Source organism: Prionailurus bengalensis, chromosome A2 (assembly GCF_016509475.1).
Source record: "Prionailurus bengalensis isolate Pbe53 chromosome A2, Fcat_Pben_1.1_paternal_pri, whole genome shotgun sequence".
Classification (NCBI taxonomy): domain Eukaryota; kingdom Metazoa; phylum Chordata; class Mammalia; order Carnivora; family Felidae; genus Prionailurus; species Prionailurus bengalensis.
In genome coordinates this window covers 31,685,819-31,707,202 of record NC_057348.1, presented here as the reverse complement: position 1 = coordinate 31,707,202, position 21,384 = coordinate 31,685,819, and the positions used below count along the sequence as shown (strand labels likewise).

Below are 21,384 nucleotides of genomic sequence, written 5' to 3'. Positions count from 1 at the left end.
TTTCATGCAGCCAGCCTTATTTATTGAGAAGTCCTAATTTTATTGCCCATTTAGTAACATGTTTGTTCCACAAACTAATTTCTCATAAAGCAAAGCACAACCTTTTCTTATAAATAGTATAAATTATTTTATTTACAGAAACTTGTTACAAAACAAATAGACTATATATTTCTTCTCTTTTAAATATCCAAAGTAATTTTCTATCCCTTGACATTTGTTCATGTTTCTATACAGCAGCCAACACGAAGTCCAGCTGAGATGCTCTTGATTATGTGTACAAATTATCACACTATTCACACATTTCAACACAGGAGATTGCTTTTATAACCAAGCTCAAAAAAACAGCAAAATGCTTTTCAAGGCCCTACATTCACACTGACAGTATGTAGTGCTCATTTAAATGATCTGAAAATGTAAAATGTTTTGCACAAAATGTAAAAATGATTATTTTCTGTTAAACAATGAAACTTTTCACAATCATTTCCAAAGCCCCCCACCCTCCCACCCCGGACATAATGAGACAGTAAGAAATTCCTTGGCAACAGAACTCTCGCAGGAAGACAGCTGCCTTTATAAGTTACATTTTTCAAATTATACATTTTGCAATGTTTTCAGAGGTACTTTGTATTATATTTTTGGAATAGAAAATATTTTAAATATTCTATTTTAAACTCTGTATTTCATGAGTGAATAACAAAACGGATATATCATCTAAGTTGCTGGCTGACAAAACAGATTTGTAACCCTTGCTGCCACCGGGCAATACGTCACCAGTTGAATTACTGTGAACCAAAAGACCTTAATTTTAAAATACCTTATAAAATTACCAGCATCGGTGGTTTTCAACCCCTCCCCTAAAATTTTAGAAACAATATTTAGGTGGAAAAAGCAAACTCCAAAGGTTTCAACTGAACATTCAAGTCTTTTTAAAGAATCTGTCGAAGCTTAAAACTAGGTTCAGGCACTTTTTCCGTTAGTTTGAAACCACATCACAGACTAACACACGTGTGCTCAGAGCGTACACATACACACACACAGGCACGCACGCACGCACACGCACACTCACACACAAAACACTAACGAAAGAAAAGCAGTGTGTCACTTAGTTACATGTAGTCTATCGGGAAATCAGGCAACTAGAGAGAAGCAATGCCCACTTCGTCTGTACGAATCCACTCCCGAGACATGAAAAGGGACAACAAGACTTTCACAGAACAGAGGCATCCCTTAAACTGTAAAGGAGGCAGGTTCTAGAACTATTGGCTTGGCAGTGAACCACTTCAAATTATAAAAAGGTATTTACTTTTATTAATTAATAAATAAATACTAGATGATCTCAATTGTACCAAAACAGGATATCAGAAAAAAAGACCTGTGCAAAAATACATATTTAAATATGTACAATTCATTTTTAACAAAATATGTCTTCTGAAATAGGGATACTTCCATATTTATAATAGAACAAGAAATTCCAAAATAAAGATACAAAAGTAGGTTTTGTAGAATTCTTTGTTCATCATTGCAGCACATTTTTTTTTTTTTTGTAGGTTAAGAAAACTGCAGGAGTTGTCATGAAATTCTATTGGAAAGAATATAAAAATTATCTTGGTTTTAAATTGATACCAAAGTCTGTCTAGAAACAACCCAACCACTGCAAATTTGGTTTTTGCAAGTTAATTTAATTCAAAAAAATACTTGTACTCCCGTGTTTTAAATGGTCTTAATTGTTCATTATAATAAAAAGTAGTTGTAGGAGAAAATAAAATATTTGAACAGTCTAAAATTTAATAGCACTGTTTAGAATAGGTCTGTTTGTGGCAGGCAGAATCCAAAATGGCTAATTTCCTAATCCCGATCATCTGTGTACTACCGGGAGACATAATGAAATTCAATTAAAACCTCAGTCTAAGAAATCAAATGATCAACACTCGCTTATCTAAATATCTACATAATTCTGAATCAACTTGCTATCATGGGTCCTATTCACATCTTTCGGAACAACATGATCTGTCTATAAATTCCATTGCTAAAAGCAACTTTATTTATATCCATCAAGTCCCCTTGGCTCTGAAAATAAATTCTACCCATACCCCATTGCACTTGTCACCCAGGAATCAACTAAAGACGTTCTGATTCCCCCTTACCTCCGTTCTCTCCCTCCACTGGGACGGAACAACCAGACTGATTTCTCCTAACTGCACCAAACTGGCCCATCCACGCGCTCTCCTTAATAAGCTCTCCTATAGTATCATTTTTTAAAAATATTTACTGATTGCATAATAAGTGAACAAGATACTCCTCTCCCCTTCCTTTAAAAAAAAAAAAAATCAATAGTTTACATCAATTTATAGCTAAAGTATCTGCATAAAGTTTTCGTTGTCTTACATAATAAGAGTAATTCTGTAGCAATTCACATTATTAGGCTGGTAACCAAGTATTTATTCATTCTACGTGTTGTTGACTTGAAATTCCCTGAAACTGAAGTTTGTAACCCAAAAACTGTAGGGAAAAAAAGGATGCACTGATTTGCTCTGTCCAGGCTCTGCCCAGAACAATGATCAGAGCCTTGGGAAATTTACCCTGTGGTGTTCGGCAACTTTGTGTGTTCTTCTAAGTACAAGTGCCTGGGTTATTTATTGTTTCAGGAGCTGTGAGAGTGGAATCACCAGTTAAAATGCCCCAGCTCATCCCCCAAATTCAATGATACCTTCTTAAGCAATGATGTTTTAACATATTAAGCTCTGTCTTTTGGGATGGGGTATTCAAAAAAAATGAAGGTCTCCAAATCTCTCTCAGGAAGATGGCTGGCATTAATCCCCAGAAAGGAGGGTCTGTCGGGGAGACACTATATATGCGTCACAGCATCTGTGCATGGGCACACGTACACATCTGCCTACTCCCCTCCCTGGGTGCCTGCTCCCCACCCACTGGCATCCAAATGAACACGTGGACAGGAAGGGGAGTGCAGATACACACACAATATGGGGAGCACTCGACACAGAAATTTACAGAGTCCCAGGACAGTATCCACAGAGACTGAGGGTAATGCACAGAGTGCCCTGGAAACATTAAGTATATTAATGACTTAGTGAATGACAGTTTCTGCTGCATCCTAATAATTTCACTTTACAAAGGCAATTTTTTAAAAATGGGAGACTGAGCAGGACAGCCAGCCCAATCTACCATACTGTTTAACATGAAAACTTGAAGGATAAAAAATTCCATCTCTTTGGAAATCTTGGAAAAACATTCCCCCCATAGTGATTTCATCCACCCCCCCCCTTTCCCCAACCAAAATTTGGCTTTCCATTATCAAAACTAGTTTGCATTTGCATTTTCTTAAAAAAAAATCACATAGAATTGCTTTTGTACCATGAAAAGTAAGCCTCTAAAATGTTGTATACTCGCTTTCTGGGCATCAATGGCTTTAAACCAGTTTGTAAGTTAGAAACTCTTGACAGCTTCTATCCCAAATCACCTGCAAAAGGCTGGGGGAAAACACAGGCTATTTTGTCCCGGTGCCTCGCGCTAACGTCCATATTCCAATCCTGGAGCGTTGCTGTAAGAACCTAACGACCGAGCCCTTCTGCGAAGGGCTGTGCAGGGGGCAGCTCTGCCCTCCTCCGGAAGGCGTCTCCAGCTGGGGTACCTAACTGCTGGAGAGGGACCCACAGAAGACAGTGTAAGAAAAACACCTGGGACGGGGAGAGGAGGAAGGGAGAAAGTCTACAGTAATGCTTTTGCCAAGACATGCTCTCCCCCAGCCAATCTACTCAAAGAGCGGCTCCATGATGTGCTGCAAGTTAAAAAACAAAGCAAAAAACTTCTCACAGATTGGTAGCAAGCAGTCCAGACCACTTTAACACTGATAAAAGCAATTTCGGTGGCTGAACTTGATCCAGTGTCCTTTACGAGTACTCACTGCTACTGACATAGCTTCAGGGAAATCCTCGTTACAACAACAGCCCGGCAGATTTCTACCCTCGAGGCCCACAGGAGGTTGGGAAAACAGACTCAAAGGCATCGTGGAGTCCATAGTGCTGAGTGGAGGTGTAACTTGTCGTCAAAAGTGTCCAGATTATTCCTCCCCGTGCCATGTTCAGCTGTCAGGGACGTGCCTTTGGCTTTCAAAGAAGAGGGGGTGGGGAAACAATGAAAAGGTAAGTAAGCAGCTGTACGCGGCACTGCCCCGATGCTCAACACAAATATTCCAAAGGCCACGCGCCACTAAAATCTCCAGATATCAGCGGCAGTCAGCTATAGAACTGGGCCTGAGCTTTCAAAAGCCTTCATCACCCTTGGGCACAATCATTCTAGAAGACTAAGTTTTAGAAAATCGTCTAGAAGAGATGCAGGCCAGGTTTCTCGCCGAGAGAAAAGGCTCTCATGTTTGCCTTTTGGTTTTATCTACTGATTTCATTTCCTTGAAGGTATTCCAGGTTGTCAGCTGAGAACTGAACAAGGTCACGTGGGCTAGCACACACAGGTGTGCAAACTCATACCCAACGCAATACCCTTGCCCGGGGAGCAGGAACTCAGACCCCCCATTCTCCCACCATAAGCCCTTGGCTGCAGAAGCCGTGAGCACACTAAGGGCTCAGGGGAAGCTGCCAGGCCCCACCTGCCAGGCTTCCCAGTATGTCCCCCAGCATTCCCTGGCATAGAGGGCTTCAACCAGCTCAGTTACCCATTTTAAAATCAGCTCTACAAGAAACAGAACTGAGGTTCCTACTTTTCTGAGAGGAGTATTCTTTAAAGCATTTTGGAGTCATGGGTACCTTTAAGATTCTGATGGAAGCTATAGGATCCCTTCTACAGATAAACGAGCACAGACATAAAAATCATGCAACACGTTTCTGGGGTTTTACCGATCCTCCGATCTGTAGTCATGGGCCACCCTAAGCTTTGTGCAGCGTAATAAAAAAGTTTTCCACTACACAGAGGAAATCTTTCTCAAATACAAACTGAAGTTGAAACAAATTTTGATACCCCAAACTCAGCCTGTCCTAGTGGGACAGAGCCCTCAGAGATGGTGGACATCAGAGGCGGCACACCGCTAAGAGCCGTACTTGGGCAGATGTGTGGGCTATATCAGGTTAAAAAACAAAAGAAAAGTATTGCATAACTTGTAAAAGTGGTCAAACTTCTCATGCAAGTCCAAATCTGCAGTTTCTTTGAAATCAGTAACCAGTTTCTGGGAGCTTCTGCTCTGTGTGGATGGGGCTCCTATTTCCTCATTTTCCACAGGCACTGCTGTGCCCACCAGTCTCTTCCCCTCCTGTCACCTGTGGGGTACTGAGGCCACAGCGATGTCTATGTGAAGACAGACGCACTCAGTAACATAATGTACTGGGCATCGCAGCAAAACGGAACATCCCTCCTCCAGGTTCACACAGAATCAGGAAACTACACTCAGAAGGGAGTTTTTAAAGGATGGCTATACTACTTCCTGCAGTGTTCGCACTGAATTTTTATGCTCATAAACTATGATGAGTAACTACAAACCAAGAAGTAAAAGCCCATTTTCACATGTCCAGGGACCCCTTGCTCAAAGAGCCAAGCGACATACCAACAACCCCTATAGACTTGAGGCTCATAGAGAAAAATTTAAGCAGTTGCTATTTAAATTCACCGATAATTATGTTCCCTGTACCTTTGGCGCTGGGTATTAATTCACGCAGATATTGGAGGGAAATCTATCACAGAAAGAAGCTTCCCAGTATATTCTGGAGAAGTCCTAACCTGCCATTTGAGTTAAGTTCTGAAGATGAAAAACAAAACAAATCAAAGCAGCCCCCACACTGCAAATCAGGGCTCCGGGGTGATGTTGCTGAAATTCCTGTTCGACAGCAAGGAGAGGAGATCTGCTGATGAGTGAATAAACGAGAGGAGAGATTGGGACTCAGAGCCAAGGATGCTGGAGGAAGGGGCTCCAGAGGGAAGAGGGTCAGGGGAAACCGGCAACAGGTAGGAGAGTGGGAACAAAGAACGCACGAGAGAAAGTCACAGTTCCATATGAACCCGACACCCAGGGAGCCACTGCTGTACAAATGGGCCACGTTCATGTCTCTTTTTAAGCTCTGAAATTTGAGATTTTAGTCTTCGTCTCTACCCACACTTACTGTTTTCCTGCCTCCCTGGAAAACCGTGAGGGAACATAAGGACAAAGTCAACCAGAGAATCAGAAATTCTTTGATGGGAAAATGATTAAAAGGTCTTTAAAATTTAAACCATCCCTTTCTAGACCAGTGTGACTGCAGACCAGCTTTCTCCAGAGGAACAAACTAGAGACGCACTCTCCAGGAAGACACGGCCCGCCTTCCTCCCCAGGCAGCGGCACGGGACGTGCCCCCCAGGGCTGCGCTCACCGGCCGCGGAGGGGACGCTGCCGTCCTGCAGGTTGGGCAGCTTCTGCAGCCCTATCTGCTAAAACACACTGCGTGGTTTCCTTACCCAGGAGCATCTTCCAAGTCATGAGAAATTCTGGCAGATACACTGTTTTACCTTCACATGGCCGTGAACGCTTCCTTTTTGAAAGGAGACCACAAAGCTGGACACGTGTTTACAGGCAAACTAACCAACCCTGCCACGCACGTCCGAGCTGGTGCAAGAGTTCAAGGGAGAGGAAACGGGGGCGTCCCCGCGGGGCTCACAGTCCATGTCCTACCTGATGAAGGAGGGAACTGTTCGTCAGTCCTTGTGCCCCTGGGCTGGCGCCCGCGTGTTTCATGTGCACGTTGTTCATGGCTGGCAATTTGGCAACCTTTGTGGGTTTGCTGCTGCCGTTGTTGACGCTGCTTGAGCCGGGCGAGCACTTTCTTTTCTTTCCTATGAGTCTGTCTAGAGGAGTGTGAGAGTGTGAGTAACTGCCGTGGGAGTTGACGGGCAACTCGCTGGACTGGTGAATGAACGGGCCAAGAGAAAGCGTGGAGTCACTGCTGTTCACCATCACACTCATCCTCTTGATGGACTCAGCGGGGCTCCCACCGGGGGGGCCCCTCCCTGACTGGTCGTGCCGGACACTCACCGAGTTCGCTTTAGTAACCACACAGTTGAGGCCGATGCCGTGGGAAGATGTTACCGTTGAGGGGTAGGGAGGCCCAGAGTGTGCCATACAGTTTTTCCTAAAAGACTCCATGGAATGAGAAGAAGAGGAGGAGGAAGAGGAGGAGGAGGAGGAGGAGGAGGAGGAGTGGACTGACAGTGGGGAGCTATTTTTGCGTTTCTTTCCTGAGCCGCCGCTGGTACTGCTACTGGCATTGTGACAGTTAGTGCTGTTACCAGAAGGCTCCTTGGGCCTCAAAGACTTGCTGGATTTCAACTTCTGAGGTTTTCTGGACATAGGGGAGGAGGGGACTGAGGAAAGGCCGGAGGGTGTGGAGGGGGAGGAGGACGAAGAGGACACTTGTCTGGATTGCATACTGCACACAGGATCCATTGCCCCGGAGGCCGTGGGCTGTGCGTTCAGTGTGGTTCCATGAGCTGGTGCCGCTCTGCTGTTTGGGGAGATGCAGGTGGACGAGAGCAGGACTGGGGACGTAGACACTGTGGCCGCTGCCAGATAGCTGACCCCACACTGCGATGTGGGCACAGAGTTTGTCCGGTGAGGAACACGTGTGGAGACGGGTGTTGTGGTGCTGGGCACTGGTGGGATTTTCCTGCAAAAAGAGGGGGCAGTGAGTAATCATCAGCAGAGCCCTTCACGGAAACGCATGGAGGGGTGACCCTTCATCTCTGGCACTGAGCAGCACACACCCGTCAGAGGATCAACCTGAAACGCATAGCCGATCCTGCCGCTTCTCTGCTTCAAATTTTGCAAGGCCTTGCCGGGGCTCTCAGAACAATGGTGTGGAAAGCCCTGTGTGCCTCACCTACCACCGGTCCCCAGCCTCACACTGCCTCCTAGATTCCACCCAGCAACCCTTCTTACATCGCAACAACAGGCCTGGACGTGAGGCCCTGTCCATCTTCCGCCTACAATACTATGACCCCAACTTCTGCTCAGCTCGTACCTTCGGCCCACCATCACTTTCTTAGGAAATCTGTCCTGACCACCCAGACTCGCTTGGTTTTCCACAGACTCACTCTGCCAGTTCCCAGACTTGGGGGAACTCAAGGCAGCTTCCACATGTAACTGTGGATCACTAACTTCTCTAGAGAGCAGGGCACACCTTATTTAAAACTGTGCCCACAGCACCTGCAGTACAGAAGGCGCACTAATGTTGAGAGAATTCATGAACAAAGAGGAGAAAGGAAGGGCAGAACAATTTCATAGCAACTGCTAGGTCCTAACTTCAGGCCTGAAGCACATCTCAGGGTTTCCAGCCACAATGATGGCATAGTGTATTTTGTTACTAATGTCCGGGCAAGGGACCAACCTGGGGATTAGAGAGTCATTCAGATGGCAGACCAGGGAGGCCTCTTTCCATTTTTGCTATGATTTTAACATGTGACCGCACCAAAATTTCAAAAACCCCTATGGCAGAACCAACAGCGAGGTAGCAACACAGACAATGGCCTGAATGGAAGGCAAGCACCAAGACCGGCCCGGTCCTGACTTCACAGGGCAGCAACGGCTGATCCAGTCGCTGCACCAGCTAGGGTTCCGGCTTCTCATCTTCCAAGTGAGACTTGCCCTAAACTGCTGCCAAAGTGCTTTCCAGATGCTTTTTAAGGCCTGTAACTATTAATAAAAAGAACTATTTACTGTATTTGTCCCAGCTAGAACCCCCCCATTCAGGAGTGTAGCTCTGGCCCTAGAGATCCATGCATCCAGACCGACCACACCCAAGTCCCTGTGGGGTGGGGTCCAGACGAGAGAAGTTTCTCAGTCTCTCTGGGAGATTCCAACAAGAAGCAAAGACCGAGAAGCTGGGCTCTATCCCCATACTACTCACAGAGGACAACCACGGACAGTACCTGAAAGGCTTATGCGAAACGATGAGTCCCTGCACCCCACCCAGACCTACTTCATCAGAATCTGGATGTCAACAAGATCCCCAGGCAATCCGTGGGCACTGGCACCTCTGAGAAGCCCTGCTCTAAATGGAGGCGTGTAGCACTGCTCGGGCTCACTGGGCGCACTGGCTTCGCGCGGCCACCAGGTGGCTTAGGGAAACGAAGCCTAAATATCAGGCAGCTGGAACCAAATCCTGGGAAAAGGAAAAGCTTCCATACAGGGAGACATGTGGATCTCTCTGCACAACATATTGGTCCCTGGTAAAAAAGCTCTTTTAAGTCATTCGTTACCTTTTGTGTAAGGATGAGACAAATAAAGAATATGTAGTTGTACTGATCTACGTCCATACAAATCAACTCTGCAAAGATATACAAGCAATTAATAAAAATGCTTCTTCATGCTCTGTCTCAAAAGCAAATAAAAACATTTAAAAAAAAATGCTTCTGTCTGGGGGTAGTGGTGGCGGGGAGGGTGGGCAAAGCGAATGTGGGGACCAGGGGGACTAAAACCTTGAACTGTGTACCTCTTCATATTCATTTTTTTTTTTTTTACCCAAGTGAATTTATTACCAATCTGACAAATTCTGTAACCTCGACATTGCCCCCTAGTCCACGCCCCACCAAAGAAAAAACTTTTGCTGATGATCCCATCCCTTCCTTAAGGAATGTGGAATCATGGTCCCCAGTCAAAAGTGGACAAGCACTTGACAGAAATCACAGAGTTTGGAACTGGCCTTTGCGGTCCTGGGCATGCTCCAGAGGAAGTGCTAGTCCAATTTGACCAGTGTCCAGATTCCTATATTGAAGATGACTTATTTCACTGTCATACTCAAATCCCACTTCCACATATCCTTAGCTGCAATAGGTAACTGAGGAGTAAGGAACTAAGGAGGGTGGCACCCAAACCAGGGGTCCTCCTGGAAGAGAGGACTTTTGGCTGAGCCAGCAGGATGGAACTGACCACTTTGGGAGTTCTGTTGAGTGCATCAAAGATGCCACCTGAGGACTGTTCTCCTGCAGTTGAGAAGTGCTCAGCTCCTCCCACCAAATCTCAGGGGCTGCCCGAGAAGCTTGCCTGCAGTGGCCAGCCTCACTCGCAGCACCTCACTCCAAGCTACCGTCTGCCCCAGGCCTGTGCGCCAGCTCATCACTGAGCAAAACATCTGTCTCTGCTGTACTGGCCTTTTTTTAAAACCCAAGTTCATGTTAGCGGAAAGGCACGATTTCCTCTTTGCTAGGAACAAGTGATTGATAAGGTCGTCGGCCTCTGACAGAACAAAGAGAGAGACGGTAGAGGCAACCTCATGATCTTGTGTCTTCCCAGGTTCACCGCAGAAAGAGGACAACACCCCCCCCCCCACAAGCCACTAGGAACTGAAACCATATGCACCCCAACTACTGGCCACGAACCACTTCTCAGGATAATGGGAAAAAGTCATTCTGAGGACACTTCTCAACTCTTAGGAATTCACTAAATCCACATTTCAGGGTGCTCAATGAGCTCCCCAAGTCCTGGTGGGCAGTCTCAAGAAATATGAAGCTGAGATTTCATGTATTTGGGGGTTTTCTGATGCTGACAGACCCCTAGAATCCCAACAAACCAGTGCCCCGTTTTTCCTGAGCAAGGGCAATGCTCCTTCATAAAGAAGAAAGAGGAGCCTCTTATCTAGTAAAACCCAGGAAGAAATGTGAAATTGAAAAGTAGAGCACCACTGCTCTGGGTCTGATTTTCTAAGTGAATAAACTCAAGTCCTGTTCATGATCACGGATGCGGTTCTTCAGATTGCAGACTATCCGAGGCCTCTGACCAGCTTCCTTTGACTTTCTCAGGAAACCGAGGCAGCAAGGCAAGTGGATGTACTGGCAGAGACTGTTCAGGGAGGCTCTAGTAAATGATGCCCAAATGGAGAATATGGAATGACATGTGAATTAGTGGACAGCCCCCTTGGTTTAACAAAACTCAGTATTTCCAAAAGTACGTTCCACCAAACGTTAAGTTCCCAAAGATACTCCCCTAAAAGACGTTCCCAGGTCAAAAGAGCTTGGGAGATGTTCCACATTATAAATAATATCTCCTGCTTTGAAAGGTATAATGAACAGTGTGCCCCTTAAAGACTCTGAGAAGTCCTGCGGTAATGAAAACTATGTCACTTGAGAAAAAGCTGAGCCTTCTGGCCATGAACTCTTCTTCCACTTAAAATCCCATGTAGGAAATACCAGCCCACATATGGACACACAAGATGACCATCTTACACTGTAAATCAGAGCACATGGCTCCACTTCCTGAGGTCCTCAGCAGCTCCCCACTGTACTCAGAATCAATTTCAGAGTCATCTGGCCCCTGCCAGCTTCTTAGGTCCCATCGTGCACCATGATCGCTTTCTCACTTTTTTCAGACAAGTATGATCTTTTCTGACTCAAGACCTTTGCACACATGGTTCTTTCTGCCTGCCCCACCATCCCCTGGCTGCCTTTTCTATCCTTCTCTCCATCTCTGCTCTAGGATCACCTCTTCAGCGAGGTTTGCCCTGAATCTCTCCAGCTTGTTGTTTTTCCATCTTAGCTCTTTGTTTGCAACCAAACTGCCTGTGGGTTTAAACCCTGGCCCTACCACCAACTTGCTGTGTGACTTCTCAGTTTCAGTATCTGTAAAGTAGGGATAATCAAGGTCACCAGAGGCAGCGCCTTGTGAAAATTAAATGCAAGTTGCCTGGCACACAGTAAGGTCTCAGTAAGTCTCAGTGATTGTGAGAGCTTCCATGATCTCCCTTATGACGAGCTATAACCCTTACGGATTTGCTGTTTGGTGGTTTTTGTGCCCCCCTCCCCCGAATGCAAACCCCACACAGGTGGAAACTCCCTCACTGCCTGGAACCCCAGCATCCAGAGCGATACATATTTGCTGAAAAGACTGAATGAATAAATGATGAGGGGCCTTCTCAGGGATAGTCAAAGGCCACGTTTTCATTTTAGATAAGCTTATCTTCATTAGACCAGTCCCTTAAGACATAAAGAGGATGCGGCCCCAGGTGAGGTCAGCCCCCTTTCCCCGCCCCAGAGGCGCTGGGACAGGCACTCACTTCCACAGCTGCGCGTTCAGATGCTTCTCCACCATGAGGTTGAGGGCGCAGCGAAGCCGGTTCCACCTGGAGTCAAACACGTAATAGCCTCTTCCAATCTGCCGGCTCCCGAATGTGCAAAACTGCAAGAGAGGACACACCATGCGTGCTCGCTAATCCCAGCAGCGGCACGGCCTGTGATCTCTCTCCTTCAGGAGAGAAGCCAACCACAGAAGAACTCGCACGCTGTGTATCACAGGCTGTGAAGCACGAGAGTGACGATGCCCAGCTCTGAGTTCCACAGAAGAGAAAGGCAAAAGCCAGAGGTGTCCCAGGACTGAGTGCGTGCCGCCTCTGGGGCACCCTGTTCTGAGCTGCTCTCGCACCCTGACCACGTCTCACACACACACGCACGCACGCACGCACGCCAAGATCCCTGGCAACCACCCCACCCCCCGCCCCCCGCCCTCAGTGCCCTGTCTCCGCTGTGTGGGGAGGGTCAACTCGGGGGGGCATGTGGAACTTACAGATGCTGGCTGAGGATGATGACCTGAATAATGACAGTCCAGTTTTTCAACAGACTCTTCTTTGTCATCGCCTTCTCCCTCCTCACTGGATAACCGAGAAGCTGGCTCAGTGGCAGACAGGGGAGGGTGTGGAGATTCATGGACTGGAGGAGGGTCAATGGGGGCACTCCCGCCTTGCTGTGCAGGGCAGCCTGGAGGCCTTGGTGAGTAGAAAGTGCAGCACCGATCAGATCACACGTCCGGCAACCAGCCGCCTCAACCCAGATATAACAACGTGCCCAAGACCGCTTAGGGAGGCCTGGGGTCCCCCACTAGCACTGGGGCAACAGATGTTGATCAGGTGGCGTGGGAGTGAAGAATCCACTCTCCCGAACCACATGGTGTCACATGAAGTTGTATGCCAGATCTACCCAAAGGAACTTATAAAGGGTTCTCCCTTCTACAGCCACCTGGGTGGCTCAGGGCCTCTTGTATTCTCCCCAAAGAAGGGGAAATAGAAGTAGAATTTAAGAGAATTCTTTCTTTGATTCCTCCTCAAATTTCACCTGGATGAGGGTTACGGAGGCAATAAACTCGATAGCTGGCAATGTGCTCCGCACCCGAGAGGGACAGGAGGTGCTCAGAGGAGGACGCAGCATCACTGCTTTACGTGGACCATCTACGGCCTACCGCCAAGAGCGGCACGGAGTGCTTCCTACATGGATACATGCCTGCTGATTCTAGAATTAGGCTGACTTTTGCATCGACGGAAAAATTTCAACGAGAAGATGGCCGAAGGAAGGCTGTGCCAAGGAACTGACATCCCGGGCTCGGCCGCATTCTCGGGAGCCACCTCCGAGGGTGCCCCCCCCCCGGGCTGCTCACACCCGGGACTCACATCGGGGCAGGCCCGCGAGCAGGGAGGTTAGGCACAGCAACCAAGAGTTGGCACGTTCCTAGGCCGAAGTTCTTGCTGCCAGTGGCTGACAGTGAAGGCCCTCATTCTTGACACCTTTCTCTTCTCTTTCTCTCTGGAAATTTGGTACAGGGTCCGTGACTTTAACTTCGTTAAATACACAAGCGCAAATGCACATGTACCACCTTCACTGTCCCTGAGGTATGTAGGGAAGTTCTCATAAGACATTCTGGTCCACTACTTACTAAACAGCTAAAATGCCTAGTATGCGCTTAGGCCAAGGTCCCAAATGAATAAATGAAAACATAGGTTGATAAAGGGATGCTATAAAAACTCAGGCTGAATGCCTATCCCCAGCAAGGCCTCCCACTGCCGTATTTTTGCAACAAGTGAGACAAATGAATGGGAAACTGCTGCCAAAGCCATGTGAAATATTCCAGTCACTAACCTGCGGTCAGCACCCGCTTTTGGGCCCTGCTCAGGGGGTTAAGAATAGACACCTGACACTGATCACTCTTCTTCGTGCTGCTTGCATTTGGCCCAGAAGAGCCCTGGTTGGAAGTTACTGATGAACTCGACAATTTTTTTTCCCTCAAAACCCAATTAGAAAAATCTCTCATCTTCTTAGAGTGAGCCTGATGTACACTCCTCAATCTCATAACTGCACTGGGGGTTCACAGTGTCTGCCAGTCTGTTCTTTAAAGGAAGGATAGAGCTGGAGGGTTTGACTTACCTTGGAAGACTGGGGGTGTGAGGTTTAGGTTTACTAGCTACGAAAGGCTTTGATTCAGAAGGAATCACTCCGTGAGAGTTTTGGTGTGGCTCCTGTGGAGGTCTAGGAGGGGCGGGATGCGGGTCCCTGAGAGGCTGCGTTGGTTGCTGACAGTCCGGATGGCGAATCGATTCCTTTTCCCTGGTTTTGTTTTTGTGCTCGGCTAATAACACATCAAATCGTTTTCTTCTACCCTGGACAGCCCTCCGCTGAGTTAAGGAATGTGTCTACAGACCAAAAAAATAGAAAAACTGAGGAATCTCAGTAAAAATTTTTTCTCTATCATATATCCAAAAACACCATTCCCAATTAAAAAACAACAACAACAAAAAACAAAACAAGAAATCTGGACCAACAGCATAAGGGCTGTTCACCATCTGATAAGCTAAAAATCATAGGACGGTGACCTTTTTTCTTTAGCTAGCACATATTTGGTGAGGCTATTTCCACAGAAGAAAAAAGGAATGTTAGTTGTGCCACCGGGTATATACGTGAATGGCAAACAGTAGAAACGAACAGGTGACATTGCCATTGTAACAGTTTACCTATTGGCGCTCTTACCAGCTCAAATAGAAAAATCCTTTTCTGGGCCATTTACATTTTAAATATTAAAAGGGAAGAAACGCTTATGCCCTAAAAAAATGTACTGGCTCAGTCAGTAGAGCATGTGACTCTTGATCGTGGAGTTGTGAGTTCAAGCCCCACATTGCCCATAGAGCTTACTTTAAAAAAAAAAAAAAAAGTGTCCTTTTCCAGTAACAACTAGAAAGTAAAAATCAGACAAGTGTTTCTTTCTATTCCAGGGAAAATGCCATGTCAAGAGAAAATGGCTCAAAGCATCTTGCAAGCAGGGAAGCATCCTGCTTTGGTTGAGGAAGCCTGGGGAGACACAGAGACTACAAAGCCACGAGGAGAAAGGCTGTGAACACGAAGGGGCAATGAAGCAGAGTGAATCCCTAAAAACAGACACTCACTATGGAAATCAAGAAGATGGACAGACAGCACTTCTACAGCTAAGACATCCATTTCAGAACTGGGAGATGGGCACATCAAGGAAAAGAAAAGTCATGCCAACAGGGTAACTAACATAACCCCCTGCTTGAGGCTCATAAACCAAATGCATTTGATAATTGCTGTTTTTGTTTGTTTGCCTTTTCAGGCTCCCTTGGGACTAACACTATTCCTAGAAGAAGATAAAATCAAGTTAACCTGACTATTCCTTACTGCTGGGGTCTTAAGTCTGTCAAAAATGTAAGTAGCTGGTGACCCCAAATCACATACCGTAAATACAAGTTAATTCATCTATAGATTTCCTTCACTCTTTTATGTTACAAAAGTAACACAAATTGTACTCTGTGTGTGTTTATGGTCCTACACATTATACAAATGTATTGCTGCTCTATAAGCTTTTATGTTTGATATAATTTAGGGGTTGGAGGGGAATTAGGCTTTAACTGTCCTTCTGCAATTCAGTAACAACCTACCTCCTGACTGGACACACTGAACACGAGGTCTGCTCAAACTTTAACCTGGCAGAGATAGTCACATCAGTGACTTTAGTTTCTTTTTAAACTTTCACTTTATTTCCTTTAATATTTTATTTCCTTTAATATGTAATATATCCTTTAATTTGTAATTTATTTCCTTTAATATGTAATATATCCATAAGAAAGTAACCTAAATGAAGATAAGGAACTTTGTTTTGTTCAGTGCTGTACTAGCTACCTACTAGTGCTCTGGGCACTCAGTAAATGCTTCAGACAAGAAGTATATAAAAATAATGGCCCTCTAATATGTGTTGAATGAATGAATGAACATATAACATCACAGGTCCACCTGCCTATCTCTCTGGACAGATGTCGAAGCATCTGTCTCTGAACGTCCCTTAGTACTTAACATAGCAAAGTCAAGCCAAGAAAGGAGGCAGAAATGACCAATATTTTCCCAGCTTGGTTTGAAGACTAAATCGGAAGGATTTCCACTGAGCCCCTCACTCCTATCAGAACTCTTCAGGGCTACCCAAGTACCACGCAGCCACGACTGGGTACGTAACGGGGTCCTCTATTCCTCGTGGCTCACTGCCGCCCACTCCTTTCATACAAAGTGCCTCTTCCTCTTGCTCTTCAACCTCCTGGCTGGCCTTTCAGGTCCTAACGTGTCTGTTCTGCCCCATCACAGAATACTTACACATGCTGCTTAATGGGCTTCTAACACCCCTCTTCACCCAGATAAATCATGTTCGTTTCAGCCCAGCTCTGCTACGGCAAAGGACACTTCCCTAGCTCAGTCCCCCTACTAATGGCTGTCATAACACAGGCCTCCTTCCTTTTTATTACTCAGCAGTGGTCACTTCACACATACATGAGTGATCACGAAGTGAACCTCCATCTCGTTCACTAGACTGTAAGCCCCTCAAGGCTAGGGACGGTGTCTGGATTCTGTTAAAGCCTGTGTCCACTGAGACCCAGAATGAGGCCTGTGCTCAAGATATATGCAATAGAACTTACTACAATGACTGAATGGGCAAGAATACCAGAGCCAGAATCTATTTGTATGGAAGACAGAGAGGACAGGACACAGGACATCAGACAGACAAGGAAATGAGGAGATGACAGCGAGGGTGGCAGGCAGACAGGAGGGAATGAGTGACAGGGGCAGGCAGCACCAAGTCCCCTGACACTGAAGAGGAAGGACTACACTGTCGGTCTGAGGCAGGAGAGACCTGGGCAGCATGGTGGGAGACACTCAGCAGAGGCACTCAGGCATGGGCAGCCCTCCACAGCTTAACAGGTTCAGGCCAAAACAGAGGCAGGGAAAGGAAGAAGCAGGGACAAACAGAACACAGGAGGAAAGGAAGGGCAACCTGCACAAGGCCAGGCCTGCCAGTTTTATGCCGAACTCACGACACACCAGGGCTGCAGATACATGCTCACACAGAGACGACACCCGAAACAGAACACAAGGAGGGCACACACGACTTGAAAAGGAAGATAGGAGAACACCGCAGGATCAACATGAAGCCTGTTTACCCGTCAATAAAGGTTCGGGAGGAAGGCTGGTCAGTCTTGCACATTATGTATTGATAAAGCTTTTGGCTCACCAGCATGCCCCACCAGAGCTGACTGAAGGAAGGCATCGTGGATAAACTAAGTATCCTTCATTGGCCTCAGGCACCCTAATATCGGGAAACCCATGTACTGAGAGCCAGGCAGGCGGGAAGACGGCCGAGAGCAGTTGGCAAGCTGTGATCGTAGCGTGGCACGGGGCTGAGGCCCGCCCTCACAAACTCCCTCAGGGGCAGCTACACTGGGGCATCTAGTTCCACAGAGCTCGAGGGGTTACCTTCAAACAAGAGACCACTACAGGTGCTCAATAAATATAAAAGCAATCTGTCCTGAGATAGGCGTTTTTAGCCTAGAGATCCAAGGGTGGGAGGTTTGGGGTAAGATATCTGTGAACCCTGAGACGGAATGCCAATTTCAGAACATATATGTGTGTGTATTTTCTCCTTGGGGAACGTGGTCTGTAATTTTTTTTAATTAGATATTTAAAGGAGCTCTTAGCCAGCGCCTTTCCTCTAAAGATTCAGAACCACTGTTGTAAGATAAAATCTACACGCTAAAATTAAATTTGACATTTAAACTAAAATAAGAACCACTTAGGGGCACCTGGATGGCTCGGTTGGTTGGGCCTCTGACTTTTGCTCAGGTCATGATCTCGCGGTCCATGAGTTCAAGCCCCGCATCGGGCTCTGTGCTGACAGCTCAGAGCCTGGAGCCTGTTTCGGATTCTGTGTCTCCCTCCCTCTTTCTCTCTGCCCCTCCCCTGCTCATGCGCACTCGCCCGCTCTCTCTCAAAAATAAATATTAAAAAAATATTTTTTTTTAAATAAGAACTACCTAGAAACAACATTTCTGGGGCACTCAGTCTGTTAAGTGTCTGACTTTGGCTCAGGTCACCATCTCGCAGGTCATGAGTTCAAGCCCCGCATCAGACTGTCTGCTATCCGCACAGAGCCCACTTTGGATCCTCTGTCCCCCTCCCACTCTGCCTCTGCCGTGTCTCGCTCTCTCTAAACAAACATTAAACAAAACCAAGAAACAACGCTTCCACTTTCTGAAGATTTTAACATTCCTCCGTTAGGGGGTGGAATGGGACCTGAAGTCCTTCATCCAAACATAATCTTCGGTAAGATTTAAAATAATACACCAAAAATTTTATTAGTTTTTAGAAAACACAATTTTTTACAGTTTTCACCCCCTCCATCAAACAAGGGTTTTCAAGTTACTTTAAAGCACTGATTCTCAATAGTTTTTGGACTCTTCTGAAGGATAGCTGGGGATATTCTCCAGAGAAACATATGTAAGCATATGTGCTCATTCATGTAGGGGTTCCACTGAAGCCACCCCATTTCAACTCTTATTTTGCAGCAAATACACCACCTTATTAGCATACTGCCATTTTAAAGGAAAACTCAGGACAGAAAGGAGGATGGTAACATTTTTGTAGCTTATATGTAAGTTAGATTGTATGTTACACAGTACTTTTTTGGAACTGGAAAAATAAGTATCTCAAAATCAGATTATTTTAAAGTGGCTCTTTAAAATTTAAGAGCCACCGATTGCACAAGCATTTTTATTTTAATGTTTGTTTTTGAGAGAGAGAGACAGAGCGTGAGCAAGGGAGATACAGAGAGAGGGAAACACAGAATCCGAAGCAGATTCCAGGCCCCAAGCCGTCAGCACAAAGCTCGCGCTGGGCTCGAACTCAAGAACTATGAGATCATGACCTGAGCTGAAGTCGAACACTTAACTGACTAAGCCACCCAGGCGCCCCTACACGAGCATTTTAAGAGTATTCACACATATACCAAGGACATTTCTGGACTTATTTTCAATCCATACAATTTATTTATTTATTTATTTTTTTAATTTTTTTTTTCAACGTTTATTTATTTTTGGGACAGAGAGAGACAGAGCATGAACAGGGGAGGGGCAGAGAGAGAGGGAGACACAGAATCGGAAACAGGCTCCAGGCTCTGAGCCATCAGCCCAGAGCCTGACGCGGGGCTCGAACTCCCGGACCGCGAGATCGTGACCTGGCTGAAGTCGGACGCTCAACCGACTGCGCCACCCAGGCGCCCCCCTTTTTTTTTTTTTTTTTAATTTTTTTTTTCAACGTTTATTTATTTTTGGGACAGAGAAAGACAGAGCATGAACGGGGGAGGGGCAGAGAGAGGGGGAGACACAGAATCGGAAACAGTCAATCCATACAATTTAAACCACAGTAAAGGGTAGGCTCTCATTTTAAATCTCTCTGAAGAAATACTTTCAGTCTTCGAAAATAACAGACTGATTAGGAAACAACACTATTCCCCTGGAGAGGACACTGGAAGCAAAACGTCTCTTACGGTGGCAGTTTGTAACAAAAGGCTCCACGTTTCCTGAATGCGAGGCGTTCTTCGTCCCTTCATTTACTATACCCACAACGCTCCACGGATCAGATCCCCTCTTGGGGCAATGCCATCGATCCCAGCTCCTTGCACTCACTCACCAGTGCGCCCAGCCCTGTCGAGGAGCCCACCTACCTTGCATGTCAAAGACCGGGTGCAGGGCTTCTTGGTGTCGAGATCAATGACCCCACAGTGTATGTCAGGATCAAACTCTCTTTCTGCCAAAAGCACACAGACATTACAATGGGCTCATCGATGGGCTCATCCTTCATTAGTTTTGACAACAGTAGAACGATTCTCAAAACAGGCAAATTCTAACTTGAATAAAATCTACGACATCATCAATAAATATAAAATAGACAACGTGCGAGTGCTGCCAAGCCGCAGCAAGAGACGCCACAAAGAGCGCGGGGGACTACTGCCATCGCTTGACAGGAAAGGAAGTGTGCGTGTCAGCGTTCCTGCCGCGCTCCATTCAGAAAGACACTGCTCGAAAGCTATTTTTACATCACCCACAGACACGTGTACTTTAAAAGCAAGAGTGAAGAGCAAAGGCAGAGCACCTAAGGAACTTCACGTAAAGCTGAAGCTGACCAGTTTTGAAAAAGCGGACCTGCAGACAGCAGTCCATTTGCTCCCTCGTGAATACCCAATTATATACAGAGAAACACAAAGAGAAAAAATGTGAAGTTACCTGATAATCTCTTATTTAAAAATTTCCTGTTACTGGAATTATCTTCAGACTTTTTTTCCAGAGCGGATGGTGCGGGAAGCCCTTTGCCATTCAGAATCTGTCCAGGTGAAGGCAAGGTTGGCTTTGGTATCGAGGGGCAGTTAAGGCCAGGCTTGACTGAGGAACTCACAGTAGCAGGACAGGTCGGCCCCACCGTAGATTTCAGTAGTGTGCCGTCCATCTTCGGATGAATCTTCTCCACTTTGACAGAGGGCGTCATGCTGTCACAGGGAGAAGCGGAACATCAGCACCTGAGTGCGCCAGCAGCCCCAGGTGAATGGTGAGCTAGAGGGCTGAAGTCAGAGCCCGGATCTACCCACGCCCTGCACAGGGCTAGGCTCCCAAAGGCGACTCCTGAAAATGTGTCAGGACTACCCAGAAAACTCAGTACGATTCACGTTCATTCAAACTAGAAGCCCTTCTGGTGAGGCAAAAAAACTCCAGCGGACCATCGGATTGACGTGGTCTTTCATCATCCAGGACAATCTTACGCATGAGTCCACAGGGGAACTAAGCCTGATACCCAACTCAATTCCTGTAAGACGCAAAATGGGAAAGGGTCTAAAAGGACCAGAGACTATCTGTAAAACCTTTGGAGAATATCTTCAGAGAACTATCATTTTAAAGCAAGGATCCATCAAAACAAATCAAACTGAGTGAACAGGGGCCAGAATAACTGGAGTTAGATAGTATGTCCAAGAAATGTCACTAAAGACATACATGAATTCAAATGAGCCTAACCAGATCTCTGAGAAGAGGCTCTCTGCCCATCAGTGAGGGACACCAATGTTTAGTTATGTAATGTGTCACTGAAGTGATAATTCTCTAGTCTCTGAAAAGGTTTCTATAATAAGAGTTCAGAATATAAGTGTCTGGCACACAGCTGGTGAGCCCTGAATACCTGTGCCACTAAGAAAGAATTAATTTTTCTGGGAATCTTACTGACACTAGCATTTGGATGGCAAATGTTGACATGGAGCTACCAGTT

The 21,384-nt window shown here is 46.2% G+C and overlaps 1 protein-coding gene across 5 annotated transcripts in view; it reads right to left on the bottom strand.

The window, feature by feature from the left end:
* The window catches only part of ATXN7 (ataxin 7), a 142,547-nt gene continuing 121,163 nt past the window's right edge, over positions 1-21,384 (bottom strand). For 4 of the 5 annotated variants that reach the window (XM_043587857.1, XM_043587858.1, XM_043587859.1 and 1 more), the window contains 7 exons: positions 20,358-20,617; positions 19,799-19,881; positions 14,173-14,438; positions 12,545-12,743; positions 12,039-12,160; positions 6,668-7,658; positions 1-4,124 (listed from right to left, as the gene is read on the bottom strand). In XM_043587857.1, the coding sequence (XP_043443792.1) occupies positions 4,107-4,124; positions 6,668-7,658; positions 12,039-12,160; positions 12,545-12,743; positions 14,173-14,438; positions 19,799-19,881; positions 20,358-20,617 (1,939 nt within the window). In that variant the 3' untranslated portion in view covers positions 1-4,106. Of the gene's footprint in view, positions 4,125-5,800; positions 5,868-6,667; positions 7,659-12,038; positions 12,161-12,544; positions 12,744-14,172; positions 14,439-19,798; positions 19,882-20,357; positions 20,618-21,384 lie in introns of all 5 variants that reach the window. The other variant, XM_043587861.1, reaches the window with a different exon arrangement.